Source organism: Phyllobates terribilis, unplaced genomic scaffold, assembly GCF_046119375.1.
Source record: "Phyllobates terribilis strain yellow unplaced genomic scaffold, ASM4611937v1 Scaffold_11__3_contigs__length_659146591, whole genome shotgun sequence".
NCBI lineage: Eukaryota > Metazoa > Chordata > Amphibia > Anura > Dendrobatidae > Phyllobates > Phyllobates terribilis.
In genome coordinates this window covers 5,812,602-5,830,724 of record NW_027362771.1, presented here as the reverse complement: position 1 = coordinate 5,830,724, position 18,123 = coordinate 5,812,602, and the positions used below count along the sequence as shown (strand labels likewise).

The following is an 18,123-nucleotide window of genomic DNA, read 5'->3' as shown; positions in this document are numbered from 1 at the left end:
AAAAACTGAAATTTGGCAAAAATTTTGAAAATTTAGCGGTTTTCAAACTTTTAATTCTTAGGCCCAGAGTTTTGTCACACAAAATAGTTAATACAATTTCCTATATGTCTAATTTACAAAAGCACAATTTTTGCAACCTAATTTTTTTTTTTTGGAAGTTCTAAGGGTTAAAAGTTGACCAGCGATTTCTCATTTTTCCATCAAAATATACAGTACCCAAAAGTGACACGATTCTAAAAACTGCACCCATCAAGGTACTCAAAACCACGTTCAAGAAGTTTATTAACCCTTCAAGTGCTTCACTGGAACCAAAGCAACGTGGAAGGAAAAAATGAACATTTAACTTTTTTCTCAAAAATTTTACTTCAGACCCCAATTTTTTTTATTTTCACAAGGGTAACAGGAGAAGATGGACCACAAATTTGTCCAATTTCTCCTGAGTATGCAGATACCCCATTTGTGGGGGAAAACCACTGTTTGGGCACATGGCAGGGTTTGGAGGGAAAGGAGCACTGTTTGACTTTTTAAATGCATAATTAGCGGACGCCATGTCGCATTTGGAGAAACCCTGATGTGCCTAAATAGTGGAAACCTCCCACAAGTGACCCCATTTTGGAAAATAAACCCCCTCAAGGAACTTGTCTAGATGTGTGGTGAGCACCTTGAACTCCCCAGGTGCTTCAAAGAAGTTTATAACGTAGAGCCGTGAAAATAAAAAAACAAACTTTTTCCACAAAAATGATCTTTTACCCCAATTTTTTTATTTTCACAAGGGTAACGAGAAGATGGGTCCCAAATATTGTTGTGCAATTTCTCCTGAGTACTCAGATACCCCATATGTGGAGAAAAACACTATTTCCCAGGACATTCCTCATGACAGCACGACAGGAGGCAAGTCCTACTCATCCTCTAGGGACAGGAAACACACAAGAGGTTTAAAAGAAAAGCCCCCCTCCCCCTCCAACTCACCCTTCGTGTTTTTCAGTCCCTAGCAGGACATGACGGAGAAAAGGAATGCAGCAGCGCGAACATTACCTTGGGGGCGGAGGAGACTGATCTCTTCCCTTCCATCTGTCATGTGGCTCCACACTGATACCTCACTAGGCGGGGGTCAATCAGTCCCGTCAGTGGTAGTGTGAATATGCACATGCGTTCCACTATGGAATGCACTTCCGGTTCACGGCGCAGCTTGATGATGCGCAAGTTCCAGGGTGGACCGTACGCTGGCCTGAGTGGGGAACCGCCGATTCAGATGGAGCAGCATTCGTCCCAGGTGGGGATACAGCGGCATGATGATGGGAATTATGCCTTGATCACGTGGAATAGGTAAGACCCAATAAAAGGGTACTGATGTTAAGGGTGGATGTGCACTGTGTGAAATAGATGGATTCTAATCCTGCTTGCTCAGATGCTCCTGCTGAAACCCTGGGTAGGTAAGTACTCCCTTTAGGCACATTCCACCACCTCCCACTGAAATGCCCATTCTATATATAGTCTCATATCTCTCTAAATTAGGATAGAGGAGCCCAGTCAGGAACCGGATCCTCCTCACACAAAAAGCCCAGAAAATGCCCAGCATGTAATGTTAAACTGTCGCAGTCATACAAAAAGCAGCTATGCTCAGAATGCATAGCAGAGGTTCTGAAAGATGAACAACCATCGTTCCTAGCGGACATGTTGTCCATTATCAGGGAGGTGGTCCAGTCTACTGTCTCTACCCTCATGCCACCCCAAACAGTCCACTTCCCGCCATAAGCAAGCTAGGTGGGAGATGGAGGAATCATGGGAAGAAGGGCTTGTTCTTGCTCAGACTCCGATCAGGATTTTGAGGTGGATGAGGAAAACACTCCCCAGCTATGATCAGAAGACAGGAAGAATGATCTCTTCTCATCTGAAGATACGGACAACCTATTAAGATCCGTAAGGCGTACAATGAAAGTAGAGAATACTTAGGTGGCTCACTCCATACAGGACAAAATGCTTGGGGGATTAAGAACACAAAGAAATAGTGTTCCCCATGAACGAACATATCAAAGCAATGATCTTGGAGGAATGGGAGGACACAGAAAAAAAAGCTAATTGTTCCCCGAGATTTTAAAGCCAGACTCCCATTTGACCCAGAGGAAGTTAAGCTTTGGGAGGACATCCCAAAGGCTGACATTCCCATTGCTAAAGTAGCAAAAAAGACATCAATACCCTCTTGTCTCTGAGACTCCATGGACAGGAAGACTGAGGGTTTATTGAAAAGGTGCTGGGAGTCTTCAGCAGCAATTATTAGGGCAAACATAACCTCTACATCAGTTGCCAGATCCATGTGTCTTTGGAGCAACAAACTGACAGCCAAACTAGCATCTAATATCCCAAGAGAAGTCATGTTAGATTCCCTTCCCCTCCTGAAGACTAGCAACACTGTTTATGGCAGACTCCTCGGCTGAATCGGTAAGATTTGCCGCCAGAACAAACGTATTATCCAACTCAGCTAGAAGAGCTATCTGCGTGAAATCCTGGTCTGGAGATAGTCATTCCAAAAATAAACTTTGCTCCATCCCATTTTCAGGCTCACATGTCTTTGGTCCTGTATTAGATAAGGTCCTTGAAAGGGCCTCAGACAACAAAAAATGTTTCTCAGAGGATAGAGCCAAAAGTTACCAGTCCTATCGTAGCCCCAAACAATCCCTCAGACAGGATTATAGGGTTAAAGCCAAAACGAGTAGGTGGAGGTACCCCAAGGGGGGTAAGGGTAGATCCACCCAGTTTTCTTCTGTCCCATCGGGAAGACCCTGATGCCAGAAAGGTGGGGGGGAGACTTCAGTACTTTCTAAAAAAAAACTGGTAATCCATAACAGGTAATCAATGGATTTTGCGATCTCTAAAAGAGGGCTACAAAATAGATTTTTCTCAACTTCCCCCACAAAATCAGCTGACACAGCCTTGATGTTCCTTCGCAGCCAAAAGACTACAGCAGGGTGTAACAGACCTATTACGTATCGGGGCAGTTATGCCAGGTCCTCCCCTAGAAATAGAACAAGGTCATTGTTCGTCCCTCTTTTCCATAAAAAAACCTTCGGGCAAATATCGCACCATAATAAATCTGAAACCTCTGAATCTATGGGTAAGGTACAAAAAATTCAAAATGGAGACAGTGAGGTCCACTATTCCATTAATAAACAAAGATTCGGTGATGTGCATTTTAGATGTAGAAAATGCATATTACCATGTGCTCATTCATCCCTCTCATCAACAGTACCTGAGGTAAATGGTTTAGTCCATCACATGCAATTCACCTGTCTACCATTCGGCCTATCCTCGGCACCTTGTATATTTACAAAGATAATGACAGAGATGGCAGCCTTTTTAAGAGAAAAGGGCATTATCATAATCCCATAACTGGATGATCTCCTTTTGGTGTCAGATTCAAACGCCTTTCTAATTCAACAACAGACCCATGCCATCACCACTCTGAAAAATCTGGGGTGGTGCATCAACTGGGAAAAATCCGACTTGCATCCAGACACCAGGAAGGTTTTTCTGGTAGTACTTCTCAATTCACATTGCATGAGATCATCCCTACCATTGGTAAAAGAAGACTTTACAACCAGGTTCCAGGCTTTCCAAAGGAAAAAATCGGTCTCAATCTGATACGCCATGAGAATCCTGGGCATTATGACTTTCTGTATCCCAAGCGTTCAATGGGCTCAGGCCCATTCAAGACATCTACAGGGAGCAATCTTGTCAGTTTGGAACAAACATCCTTCAGGCCTACACCAAAAAATTAGATTACCAGTAGCACTAAAAGCTTCCCTGTCATGGCGGACAGGCTGGTCAAATCTCCGGAGGGGAGTTTCTTGGGTTCGGTCTACTTTCATACTCATTACCAACGAGGCAGGGGAGCAGAGGTAGAAGGACGTTACCTTCAGGACAGATGGCCCCCAGATGTGAAGACCAGATCATTCAATTACAAGGAACTAAGAGCAGTCTGGGAGTCACTCCAGCAGTGTCAGGATATAGTCAGAGGACAACATGTAAGAATCTTCACAAACAATATGACAGTAACAATGTCTCTTTTCTCCGTCGACAGGGAGGTCCGAAGGGCCGACTCCTGCAGAAATTAGCGTAAAAGATCTTTCAGTGGGCAGAAGAGACTGTCCTCTCTATTTTAGCGGTACATCTGAAAGGCTCAGAAAACAAAAGAGCAGACTTCCTCAGGAGGAAAAAGTTGGAGCCCTTCGAGTGGGAACTAAACAAGGAAGTTTCTCAACTCCTGATCCAGAAGTGGGGTAGCCCCTGCATAGATTTGTTTGCAACCTCAAGGAATACAAAACTACCAAGATTCTTCTCTGTGAATCCGGGAGACAACCCAGAAGGGGTGGTTGCCGTATCCCAAAGTTGGAAAGCCGGTCTTCTATATGCATTTCCGCCAATCCCTCTTATACCAAGGATCCTGCAAAATATTCAAGAAGATCAGGCCACAATAATCCTGGTGGACCACTACTAACTGAATAGGAGCTGGTTTCCACTTCTTAACCAGATGCCCCTAGAGGATCCATTTTTTCTTTCAGAGAGACAAGACCTTCTTTTTCAGAGTCCTCTTTTGCATCAGGACACTTCCTTCATCTCACAGCTTGGATCCTGAGAGGCAGATCCTAAGCTCGAAGGGTCTTTCAGATAAGGTAATAACAACTATGCAAGCAAGCCGGAAGCCTGTAACCTCTGCCATATATTTCAAAGTGTGGATGAAAATTTGTTCTTTTGTAGGAGAGCCTGTTTTAGGGGCAACCAGTCCAAATATCGCTAAAATACTAGATTTCCTCCAGCGTGGGTTTGAGAGAGGACGAAGGGTTAGTACTCTGTAAGTGCAGATCTCTGCTCTAAGTGCCTTCCTGGATTTCCCACTGGCTGACCACCCTTGGGTTGCAAGGTTTTCCAAAGCAGTTACCCACCTAAGACCCACAATTAGAAAACAAGTCCCTCCGTGGAATTTAAACCTAGTGCTCTCCGCCCTGTATAAGTCTCCCTTTCAGCCATTAGAAGAATCTAGCATTAAAATACTTTCTATGAAAACAGCATTTTTAGTGGCAGTCACCATGGCAAAACGAGTTGGGGAAATTCAGACGCTGTCAGTAAGTGATCCTTATCTAAAAATTCTAGACAATAGGATCGTTCTCAGATTGGATCCCTCCTTTCTCCCAAAAGTAGTATCTCATGCAAACCTAAATCAAGAGGTAGTTTTACCACCCTTCTGCCAATCTCCAAATAATGACAAAGAGAGACTATTCCATACTCTGGATGTTAAAAGAGCCGTGGTTCATTATGTGAAAATTACGGAACCTTGGAGAAAGGCCTCAAATCTATTCCTTCAACATTCAGGAAAAAGCAGAGGCAAGAAAGCCTCTAAAATAACTATAGCCAGATGGATAACCTCAGCAATAGCACTGGCATACGAGTTAGGCTATGTGCCAACGATGCGTTTTTCAAGCGTTTACGCTGCGGAACGCTTGGGAAACGCATGGTAAACCTTCCCCCATGGTTTCCAATGCAATTCCGCATTTTCAATGCCCATGCTGTCGATTTTTCCGCAGCGTTTATGCTGCGCTCAAAAATCCGCAGCATGGCCATTACTTTTGCGGAAGCGCTGCGTTTTCGCTGCCATTCACTTGCATTAGAATGCGCAAATTCCGCAAGACTGCATCTGTACTTGCGTAATTGGCGCGTTCTAATGTGCGGATGGTACCCGGGTGTGATGGTCAGAAGACTCTCCTCCACACCCAGGTACCATAAAAAAAAAAGAATAAAATAAAAAATAAAGATAATATTCACCTTCCGACAGCCCCCGGACTCCTTCTCTTCACTTGCTGACAGATCGCGCAGGACTGAAGGACCTGCGCTGACGTCAGTCATGTGACGGCAGGTCTTTCAGTACAGCGTACTGCGATCTGCCGGCAGCCAGCACAGGAGCGCAGCAAACCTGCAGGGGCCATCGCAAGGTAAGTATTGGTTTATTTTTTTTTATTTTTAACCACTCTCTCGGGTCACACTATATAAATCCATGCCGTTTGCATGGATTTATATAGTGTGACCTAGTTGTCACAAGCACTTTCCAAGTGATGCTAATCGCTTGGAAAGCGCTTGTCAACCCGCATGCGGAAATGCCAGTGAAGAACGCTTCATTTCCGCATGTCCCTGGCAGGAAAAACGCATGTACAATCCGCATGCGTTTTTTTCTGCCAGGGAGATGCAGAAACGCTCAGGAAAAAATCCTGAGCATTTCTGCATCGTGGGCACATAGCCTTAGAAGGGAAAGAACCCTCAGCTAATATTAAGGCTCACTCGATAAGAGCAATCTATGTATCTTATGCTGAAAGAGCTGGAGCATCAGTGGATCAGATATGCAGCGCTGCAACCTGGTCTAGCCTAACAACATTTTGTAGACACTACAAACTAGATGTACTATCAGACCAACAGTTAGCCTTTGGCCGAAAACTCCTTCAGGCAATTGTTCCACTCTGAGAAGCCATTAATTTGGTATTTCTCCTGTCATGCTGTCATGAGGGGCATCCTGGGGAAAACAGAATTCATTCTAGCTGTAATTGTATTTCCAGGAGTCCATCATGACAGCACCATTATACTCCCTCCCTTGATCTCTAAATACCTATGTGAAGTAACTTTTGGGTAAACATCCTGGTGTGGTGATCGGTACAAACACTGAGGGCCCCGTCACACTAAGCGATGCAGCAGCGATCCCGACAACGATACGACCTGTCAGGGATCGTTGCTGCGTCTCTATGTGGTCGCTGGCGAGCTGTCAAACAGGCAGGCTCACCAGCGATCAGGGGAGCAGCGATATCGTGGAAAGAATCGTTCCACGATGTCCTGCTCCCGTTACCAGCCTGCTGCAAGCAGGAGAAGGCTGGTAACTATGGTAAACATCGGGTTACTAAGTGCGCTTGTGCCCCTAGTAACCCGCTGTTTACCATGGATACCACTCTGCTACGGTGCGCGGGAGCCTCTGCGCACCGTAGCAGAGTGGTATCCATGATAAACAGCGGGTTACTAAGTGCGCGCGTGCCCCTAGTAACCCGATGTTTACCATAGTTACCAGCCAGATCGTTGGTCCCGCTGGTCACACACAGCGATGTGTGCTGGCCAGCGGGAGGCCAACGACCAAAAAATGGTCCAGGACACTTTGCAACGATCAGCGACCTCACAGCAGGGGCCTGATCGTTGCAAAGTGTCACACACAGCGACATCGCTGGTGAGGTCGCTGGTGAGTCACCAAAACCTTGACTCAGCAGCGATATCGCTAGCGATATCGCGTTGTGAGACGGGGGCTTGAGAGTCAGGTGGATGAGGGGGTGGGGAGTTATACCTCTTCTGTGTTTCCTGTCGTTAGAGGATGAGTAGGACTTGCCTCATGATGGACTCCTGGAAATACAATTACCGGTAGGAGAAATTCTTATTTTTGGCGCACTGCAGGGCACAGAAGGGAAGAAGCACTGTGTGACTCTTTCATTGCAAAATTGGCTGGAATCGATAGTGGATGCCATGTTGCATTTGGAGAGCCCCGGATGTGCCTAAACGGTGGAAACCCCCCACAAGTGATTTTGGAAACAACATCCCTCAAGGATTTAATCTAGGGGTATAGTGAACATTTTGAACCCAGAGGTCCGACACAGAATTTGATAACATTAGGTTGTCATATTGAATTTGTTATCATTAGTGTTGGGCGCAAGTGCTCGCTTCTTGAGTTTGCATCGGGTGCTCTGGTATGCACCGAGTATCTTGGGATATGCTCAAGTCCCTGCCCCGCATGTTTCACGGTTGTTAGACACCTAAAAAAACATGCAGGGTTAAACCTTGTATGACGGGCAATCCCCACGTGGTATTTCTTTGGCTGTATAACAGCTGCGAAACATGTGGAGGCAGAGACTCGAGCATGTCCCAAGAGCACCCCCGATAGCAAGCATTTGTGCTTAACACAAGATGCCATATCGTCATCATTTTTTTTGTCTTTAAAATTCCCGCAACGACCCTGGTTTTGGTAGCTGAGTCCATGGAGATTTTCTGACACTGGTGATTACTACACTGTTATTCCTCAACCCTATTAAACAACGGCGCTGAGGAATAAGTACTGTAACGATCTGAGGTTGTGGATTGTAAGTAATCACCTAGGCAGGTTAATGATGCAACAATATTTTATTGATCACAGCCATGGTAATAAAGCAATTCCAGGTAAATGGCCAAAATACAGTTCTCTCAGTCATCAAATTCCCAATCTGGGTTCAGTAGTTCCACTGGCTTTGTATAAGGCCATACTCACTGTCTCCCATCTTTTGGTTGGCCCACAGATTTCGTACCTCCAGCCAGTATAGTCTGTAGCCATAGTCCATGATCCTCTAGACGGCAAATAAAGTGATGTAAGGACAGGTATCCAGTAGCAGCAGTCCTTTTAAGAAAGTTTAAATCCAAACGACATAATCCATAATGGTAACATGTTTATCAATCCATTCTTCCAAGTCCACGGTCTCTATCATTTTCCTACAATCCTTCCACACAACTCTCACTAAAGCATGACTCTCCTTTCTTTCACTGGGATCAGTCCCCTCCCAGGTCAGAAGTGATCACCCTCCCCCTTAAGCATTTATTGTTAGCTTAAAACAATGACGAATATTCCAGAAGCCTTCACCTGAGACTGCATGTAAGACCCCCTGTGGTGACGGCTCCACTGTGACTCAATCTACACTCACCTAATGAGATTATTGGCTGTTGAGACAATGGACTCCTGAGATAAAGATGAGATTATTGGAATGCTGGACATTTTACAAGTGAATCTTACATACTGACAAGTAAGCAGAACTATATAAAACATAACAAGTAAATCACTAATAATACACAATAATAATATTGACAAAAATGGTGGTCCGAGCTGGAAAAGTATCATAGTCTTTAGTAAGTGGGCAGCTCCTCACAAGTACCCTTAACTGCCGCCATGAAAAGGCGGTCGTCAAGGAGTTAATGATATACGATCGATAAATATTTACCGGTCAGAAGTTGTTTACCAGTACAAAATCAGATAATATAAACCCAAATTTAGACAATGCTTAATTCTTCATTTTCTGGATCTGCCGTTTCCCCCATGTCAGTAGCATCCATTTTGTCTGCATGGTCACCACTGTGGTAATGCTGTTACCTCCCTCTATTCTTTCATTCAATTTTGACTGTCAACCTGGCCCATAACATCCACCCTCACATTCACAGCCAGGGCACAAATCATTAGAGGTGACATCTTAAACTGTTTTGATAGAGTGAAACATAACATCTTATTCATTTTGGGTGCATTGCTGGAGTTAAAGTTTAAATGTATTGTCCACTACTTTACAACCCATCTATAATCTAACAGGGGATGCGTCCCTCTGTCTGAAGCATTTACAGACTGCGCATGCGCGACGTGCAGTCTGGCCCCAGACAGAAGACCGCATCCAGCTGTTACAGGTGAGAGGAGTGTGGTGCCGGAGATCGCGGTATGCGTAGACACTGAACGCATACCGCAACCTCCGGTGCCATACTTACTTGACCGGGAAAAGCGTTGCCGCGGCGCCTCTTCGCCGGAGACCGGGACAGAAGTGAGGCGTCGGATCGGCGAATGTGCATAGTGCTATCCGGCGCCATTTTACTGTAGAGCCATTTGCAGTGTGTCTTCAGCAAAATGGCGCCAGACAGCGCGGTGCTCCGGCGCCGCACTCCTCCCCCAGCCTCCGGTAGAACAGGACATAGCAGCGCTGGAGCACAGGGAAGAAAGGTGAGTATAACTGTTTATTTTTTTGAATGTGTGTACAGCGTGAAAGGGATGAGGGGGCCAGACATACCACGATTGGGGGGTGAGGGGGCCACACATACCAGGATTGTGCGGTGAGGGGACCATGCATACCAGGATTGGGGGGTGAGGGGACCATGCATACCAGGATTGTAGGGTGAGGGGACCATGCATACCAGGATGAGGGGTACCACACATACCAGGATTGGGGATGAGGGGTGCCATGCATATCAGGATTGGGGATGAGGGGTGCTATGCATATCAGGATAAGGATGGTGGGGACAGTATAGGGGCAGCACAAATACCAGGAGGGGGGCAGCACATACCAGCATGGGAGACCATATACCAATAAAAATACTCACCACCCGGGCGTAGAACGGGTTCAATAGCTAGTTATAAATAGCCCCACAATGCAGTGTACAATAAAAAATTCTTTACCTCCTGGACAAGTGCTGTTCCTCTTGAATTAGCAGTGTTGCCAGCATTCACCTGACATTATCATGTAACTGCTGTACTAAAGGGGTTTTTTTGTTTTATACTATGCTGCACCCCAGTCGTAGACAACCCCTCTAAGATAAAAATCAAATGTGTAGTGCAAAATGTTGGGTGCAGATGTTTAGAAATTGTATATAATGGCAAGAGATAAAAATTGTGGGTTATATTCGTTTACAGGCTAAACCACTTAGGAGATTGGGGCACTCAGTTTGGCATGTTGATTGCCCACCTGCAGGATAAATTCCCAAACTATCTCTCCGTCTCACCACCTATTGGCGATCTCCAGGCATTTTACAAGGTATGTTTTTTTTTTATAAAGGTGTATCTATTGCATACTCTTACAAATCATTGTGTGAAACTCAAGACACATTTTAATAATCCCCCAAATAAAAGTTTTGAAGGTGTTTTCCACACTCTAATTCTTTAAAGTTGTTTGTCCAGTAAAAAAAAAAAAAAAATGCTCAAAATAGTAAGTTATACTAGTTATTATTAATATATTCTGTTATGTAAGGCATTGATCCTTAGATATCATCTACAGTTCTGGGTCCAGCAGGTCCATTTCTGTCTTGTATTTGCCACAGGACATGTCATTCATACTGTAAGTGACAGGCTGGCTGACTGGTTCATTTCAATTGATAATGCAGCCCTCTTTATTTTTAGCTGATGCAGAATAGGCGGCTGCTTAGCTAATGAATAATGGCAGTTGGCTAGCCCACAGAGGAAATTTTATCGATCACCCATGACAGCACCACGAGAGAGGGGATCCACCCACCAAGGACAGGAAACCTACAGGCTAAAAAGGGCAGCACCTCTCTCCCGCATCAGTTGGTTTCCTGTCCTTCATGGGGGGGAACCTGTGACAGGCTTACCTGTTGAAGATCGTCAGAAGTTTCCTTCTGTCCTGGCCGGCCAGGTTGTAGGCAGGGATCCCTTCTCTGTCCTGGTTGGCGCAGGACTTTGGATCATTACGGTGCGCTCAAGGGGGTTTGCGCGTGAGTCTAGGGGCAAGCTGTTGAGCGGCGTTGCCTGCTTGGGGTCTGGCGGCCCCAGTATTGCTCCAGCGGCGCCCATGACCGCCATATCCTAGGCCTCCCCGCAGTCACTTGGGGCAGAACCGGACGCGTGCAGGAACAACTGGGGGCGTGGCTGATGACGTCAGCGGGGTGCACTGTGACTCGACAAGTGACGCGCCCAAGGGGCTGTCGCACCTAATCACTGCATACTACAAGGGGGTGCAGGCCCTGGGGCTGGTAATCAGTGCAGAATGATGACCCGGAAGTGTTCTGGTACCAAGAGCAGGTGCCATTATATAGTGGTGAGGCACCATTGCTCTGGGCTTCCCAGCCCCATCTGTCCCCTATTGATTTGCTATGGAGATAGAGTGTGAGCCACAGCCGCTGCATGGGAAGCCCAAGGAGCAACGGCGTCTTCAGGTAAGCAGAGGCTGCCGGACCAATGAAAGACGAGGATCGGCAAGCAGGTCCATTCATTGAAGCACCAGCAGGGTGGACGAATCTGCAGCCTCCAGGGACGATCACCTGTCTGAGAAATGTCCTTCCTCCAAAATAGTATCAGTTATTTGAGTCGTAAGGGTAAGTGATCTTCGTGAAATTTCACTTGGTAATAGAGTGTCCCTTCTTTCTTGTCTGTTTTGCAAGGGGAAGAAGTGCCTTACGAAGTCCCTCAAGGAATGTGCTCTGTGTAAAGCCCTATTAGCGGACTGCTACCAGAAAAGGCTGTGTCAGTCTTGTATTAATCAGACTGAGGCAGAAGAAACCCCTAGCTTTTCATCTGGTTTAAAAACCATCATTAAGTCAGAGATCAGCAAGGCCCTCTCTAAGGCTGCATGCCCACTATGCGTTTTTCAAGTGTTTTTGCCGCGGAATTTCCACAGTGAAAATGCTTAAAAAACGCTTGGTAATACGTGCCCCATTGTCCCCAATGATAATCCGCATGCGCTGTGCACATGCTGCAGAAATTTCCGCTGCGGATTATCATTGCGGAAAAATATGCAGCATGTCCATTCATTTTGCGGACACGCAGCGTAATTCCCGCCACTGACTTGCATTGAATCGCTTAATATGCGCATGATTACATGTGCACATGCGGATATTAAGCGATTCAATGTGCGGATGGTACCCGAGTCTGGAGAAGAGAAGACTCTCCTCCAGACTCGGGTACTATAGTACTTGTTAAAAAAAAGCTTTTAAAATAAAAAATAAACATTATACTCACCTTCCGATATCCCCCGATCTCCTGTACGATGCATCCGGTCTCTTGTACTGCTTGCATTACTAAATGATGTCACCGCAGGTCCTTTTAGACCAGTGTTTCTCAACTCCAATCCTCAGGACCCCCCAATGGATCAGGTTTTCAGGATCTCCTTAGTATTGAACAAGTGAGAGAACCTGTGGCATATTTTGGTACCTTCATAATAATTCCATCACCTGTGCAATACTAAGGAGATCCTGAAAACCTGATCTGTTGGGGGGTCCTGAGGACTGGAGTTGAGAAACCCTGTTTTAGACCATCGCGTGTTTACCATTTTTATTCTTTTTTTTTAACTATTAACTTGGTCACACTATATAAATCCATGCCGGTTGCATGGATTTATACAGTGTGACCAAGTTGTCAAGCACTTTTCCAAGTGATGCTAAAATTGCTTGGAAAAGCGCTTGATAATCCTCATGCAAAAACGCTTGACAAACGCTTCTACCTGGCAGGAAAAACGCATATAAAATCCGCATGCGTTTTTCCTGCCAGAAAGATGCGGAAAAAAATCTGCAGCATTTCTGCATCGTGGGCACTTAGCCTAAGAAAGGGAAGCAAAAAAGGGAAGCTGATAGAGATATCTCCCCAGTTTCTGATGTCTCCCTCCCATCAGACTACGAGGATGACTCAGACGTTTCCTTGTCTTCGGTTTCATTCTCGGATAGTGGCTCGGGGCGTCACTGTTATCCATTGAATGAGGTTGATGATCTGGCTGGAGCAACTAGAATCCTAACTCAAAGATAGGGTGACGAGAAAAGATGTCTTATCCTCCATCCCGCTTATGCAGAGCGCAGCATCCTTTTTAGCTGATGCCTAAGCCGACTGGCGGCAAGGTCGGCCACCCTTTCCAATGCTGCTCGTAGAGCCTTATGGCAGAAGTGTTGGCCGGGAGATATCCAAGCCAGAACGGGACTGTGCTCCATTCCATGTGAGCGAGAGTATATTTTCAGTCCGGCTCTGGATGAGATCCTGGAAAAAGCGGGAGATGTGAAGAAGGGTTTCTCTAACTTATCCATGCTTACATATAGGCTATCTTTCCGTAAAAGATGATTTGTCCGTTGAAGATTTCCAAAAGATCAGGACAAATGGGAAGATCACAGGGCAAAAGGTAGAAGGATTCTGTTCGGTTCCTCCTCTCAGGTGCCCTGGAAGCCGAGTCAATGACTCCCAGCCCATGTAGGGGGGTGACTTTCTGGCTTCTTCCCTGCTTTTTAAAAGTATTTCATCCAGTAACTGGATCTGCACTCTGATTAATTCAGTTCTGAGGTTCGAGTTCGTCGGTCTCTAATTGAAGATTTGTCCTGAGAACTGCTCGTTCCTCCCTGAGAGAGCAATCAGCCCTATAAAAGTTCGGGACTTGATTCAGAAGGCTGTTCTGGTGGAGGTCCCGTTGTCTGAGAGAGGGATGGGATTCTAATCCCTCCTCTTTCTGTTATCTAAGCCTGACTGCTCCTTTAGGACTATTGTTAATTTAAAATCCCTGAAAAAATTTCTGAAGATACAAACCTTAAAAATGGAGTCTGTCAGATCAGCAATAAAGCTACTTTTTTTGGGCCGTTACATGAGGGTACTGGATTTAAAAGATACGTATGATCCTGTACCTACACATGCGGAATTTCAGAAATACCTTAGAGTAGCTATAGTCATTGATTGGGAGTTAGACATTTCCAGTTTAGGGCCCTGCCATTTGGATTAGCAATAGCCGCTAGGGTGTTTACAAATTTAGTGGCGGAGGTAATGACTCCTATCCGAGAGCGTGATATTTTGAATATCCCTTATCTGGACGATTTTTTGGTGGTGGGGAATTCGGCCCACCAATGTAGTAAACACCTAGAGGACCTAGTGACCATCCTAAAAAATCTGGGCTGGCTACTGAATGTAGAGAAATCCAGACTAGTGCCCTTGAAGGGAAGGTGCCATAAAAAAAAAAATTCAACAATTGAAAAATTTAAAGTATTGAAGTTTTTTTTTAAAAAAAAAATATTATCATTTGTTTTTAATGAAGTAAAATATGAAAAATAATTTAAAAAATTTCCATTTTAAACGCTAGGGGGAGTAGCTGCTGATATTTGCCATGTAAACTTAATGTACAACTAGCTCACATTAAGGACTGCTGTAAATGTAGACTGGTGTGATGTAAATGTGTGTGATGTCTCCCCTTCTGGGTGTTTTGTAACAGGATAACTGATGATGAAATTTAGGATTACAGTGCAAAGCCATTTTGTTGGTGACTGCCAGTGATACTGGCAAGTACAGTGTCACCGATCATGGCCGGCAGCACTAATACTGTTAAATGGTGCTGCTAGCTGTATCATAAGCTGGGGTTAGATATGCGGAGTGTGATTAGATACGCTTAGAGTAACATGCTGGGTTTAGATGCAGGGCTTAATGTAGTGTATCACATGATGGGATTAGATACGTAGTATCTAACATATGTAAGATCTGACCCCGTCCACTTCTATGGGAGCAGCGGTGTAATGTGTGACACCCAGTAGGGGGGGCACAGTGGGAGATTTCTTGGGGCCCACGTTCTGAGGGGTCCACCCGGAGCTACGTTACTGTAAACTGTATCGACTTGCGCCAATTCAGTTAAACTCTGCGGCAGAGTCCCCCTACATGATCTTCCTGCACTGTCACGCAGCCGCAGCTTTTCCTCGCAAATTCAGCTGTATCGACTGGTTGCCGATACAGTTAAAAGCAATGTTAAGTGAGGGAGCGTGACGCTCCCATCAATCTACCTCTGCGTCTGACGTCACTGATGCAGACACTGACAGCAGGCGCGATGACGTCACTACATGGGGCCCACTGTGCTGAGCTGTCTGGGCGCTCACTACATAGACCGGAACAACGTAAGAACAAGGAGTGCATTCTACTTTATGGAGCCCAATGGGGGGGGGGAGTACATTCTACTTTATGGAGCCCTATGGGGAGTGCATTCTACTGTATGGAGGCCTATGGGGAGTGCATTCTACTGTATGGATGCCTTTGGGGAGTGCATTCTACCGTATGGAGGCATATGGGGAGTGCATTCTACTGTATGGAGGCATATGGGGAGTGCATTCTACTGTATGGAGGCTGATGGGGAGTGAATTCTACTGTATGGAGGCTTATGGGGAGTGCATTTTATTGCTTGGAGGCCGATGGGGAGCGCATTCTACTGCCTGGAGGCCGATGGGGAGCGCATTATACTGCCTGGAGGCCGATAGGGAGCGCATTCTACTGCCTGGAGGCCGATGGGGAGCGCATTCCACTGCATGGAGGCCGATGGGGAGCGCATTCTACTGCCTGGAGGCCGATGAGGAGCGCATTCTACTGCATGGAGGCCGATGGGGAGGGCATTCTACTGCATGGAGGGCTTTTTATATTTTTCATTTTTAGTAACAGCGCGGTCATCTGCTGAGGTTCTCCTACATGTACTATTAAGGTGCACCACCGCAGTTGTAATCAGGGTTACCTGGTTAAGGGCCCATTCGGACATTTCACCATTCCAAACCAAAACCATAGCTACACTTCCGGTGACACCATTTCGTCCCCTTCTATGGGAGCAGTGGTGTAATGTGCGACATGCTCCATCCACCATATTACTACTCCCATAGAAGTGGACCCAGTGGGGTCACATATTATACCACTGCTCCTCTAGAAATGTGTAACCTTGCTCTGTTCACTTCTAAGGGAGCAGGGGAGTAATAGCATAAACATGCTGCAAAGGTCCCTGGTTATTGGGCCCTTCCCAGCCTAAAAATACCAGCCCACAGCAGCCCTAGAATTGGCGCATTACATTAGATCGCACTTTGCCTACCCCTTCCCGATTGTCCTGGTGTGGTGGCAATCGGAGTAATGACATTCGGCGTCGAGGACAGCTGTGAACACTACTAACCCACTAATGAAAAAAAGCCCAGAAAAAATGTTATTTGAATAAAGACTCCCCGATACTTTCCCTGGTTCATCAATTTATTTTTGAAAAAAAAAACCTAAGCAGGTGCGACGTAGTGTATGGCGTTCCCATGACGATCCCCGAATCCGACATCCAAAGGCTATGGAGCCTTGTCTAGAGGACGACAATCCATAAGCCGTAGCAGCAGCCACTCCGGGTCCTGCTGCTTTCCACAAGACCCGGTGGCTGTGATGAGCAGTGACCTCAGTAACTACACCACTCTTCAGAGTCGCCGAGTCCTGTGTATAACGGCCCTGGATAGTGCCCCGCAGTATAATGGCCCTTACATCCTGGGTATATGGCCCCTCCATCCTGGGTATATGGCCCCTCCATCCTGGGTATATGCTCCCATATATTCAATGGAAAGAAAAAAAAAAACGCTTCTACTCGCCTTCCATGCTCCCATGCAGCGCTGTCTGCATGCTCTGAAGATGTGAACGGTGATGACAGCTGACCGGCTGAGATCACCGCACCCCGCTGCCGCAGATACTCACCCGGGACCTCCGCTCCCAGCAGGGGCGGACACAGAGCAAAGACCACCCCTCCATCCCCCATTAAATGGGTCTTCCAGTTTCATTTTTTTTTTTTTTGTGCTCATCGGCTTGCGCTAGGGATAAAATATTAGTCATTTATTTACACATGGTCCAGTGATAACTCTCTGCTCCATCTACTGTATGTTTACATGCTGCAGTGGTAATATCAGACGTGACCGCTTTAGCCATCACAGGGCTTGTTCCGTCTACCTTAGCATGACTGCTGAGCTTCATGTGTTTTAGTCATGTCATCATGACTGCAGTCTGAAATCAAAGACAAGTGCAGTAGGAAAGAGGAATTGCTGGCCCCAAGGAGGATGTGTATGCCTGATTTTATTGTTTTTCTTTAGCATAAGCCTTGGAGAATTAAAAGAATTAAAACAGAAAACCCCTTACACATACATGAGACAAGCACAAACACACAATATGTGCACAATAATTACTGCACAAACTACATCATAAACAAGTCAGTTACACAGCTAAGAATATTTGTCAGAGGCACATACACACACCATATATATACAGGCACAAACATACCAGATATACAAGCAAATACACACATTCTTAAATACAGTATAGACAGGCGCCTGTATTTATATACAGTTGTGCTCATAAGTTTACATACCCCAGCAGAATTTTTGCTCTCTTGGCCTTGTTTCAGAGAATATGAATGATAACAAAAAAACTTTTTTTCCACTCATGGTTATTGGTTGAGTGAAGCCATTTATTGTCAAACTACTGTGTTTTCTTTTAACCCCTTCGCAACCTTGGGTTTTGTCGTTTTTGCTTTTTCGTTTTTTGCTCCCCTTGTTCCCAGAGCCATAGCGTTTTTATTTTTTGGACAATATGGCCGTGTGAGGGCTTATTTTTTGCGGGACAAGTTGTACTTTTCAACGTCATTACTAGTTTTACCATATCGTGTACGGGAAAACGGGAAAAAAATTCCAAGTGCGGTAAAATTGCAAAAAAAGTGCAATACCACAGTTGTTTTTTATTAATTTTTTTTACCACGTTCACTGAATGCTAAAACTGACCTGCCAATCTTATTCTCCAGGTCATTACGAGTTCGTAGACACCAA

General features: G+C 45.5%; 1 protein-coding gene across 4 annotated transcripts in view; it reads left to right on the top strand.

Moving 5' to 3' along the window:
• The window catches only part of RARS1 (arginyl-tRNA synthetase 1), a 265,471-nt gene that overhangs the window by 136,924 nt on the left and 110,424 nt on the right, over positions 1-18,123 (top strand). For all 4 annotated transcript variants that reach the window (XM_073651111.1, XM_073651108.1, XM_073651110.1 and 1 more), the window contains one exon: positions 10,484-10,604. In XM_073651111.1, coding sequence (XP_073507212.1) covers positions 10,484-10,604 — 121 coding nt within the window. The remainder of the gene's footprint in view (positions 1-10,483; positions 10,605-18,123) is intronic.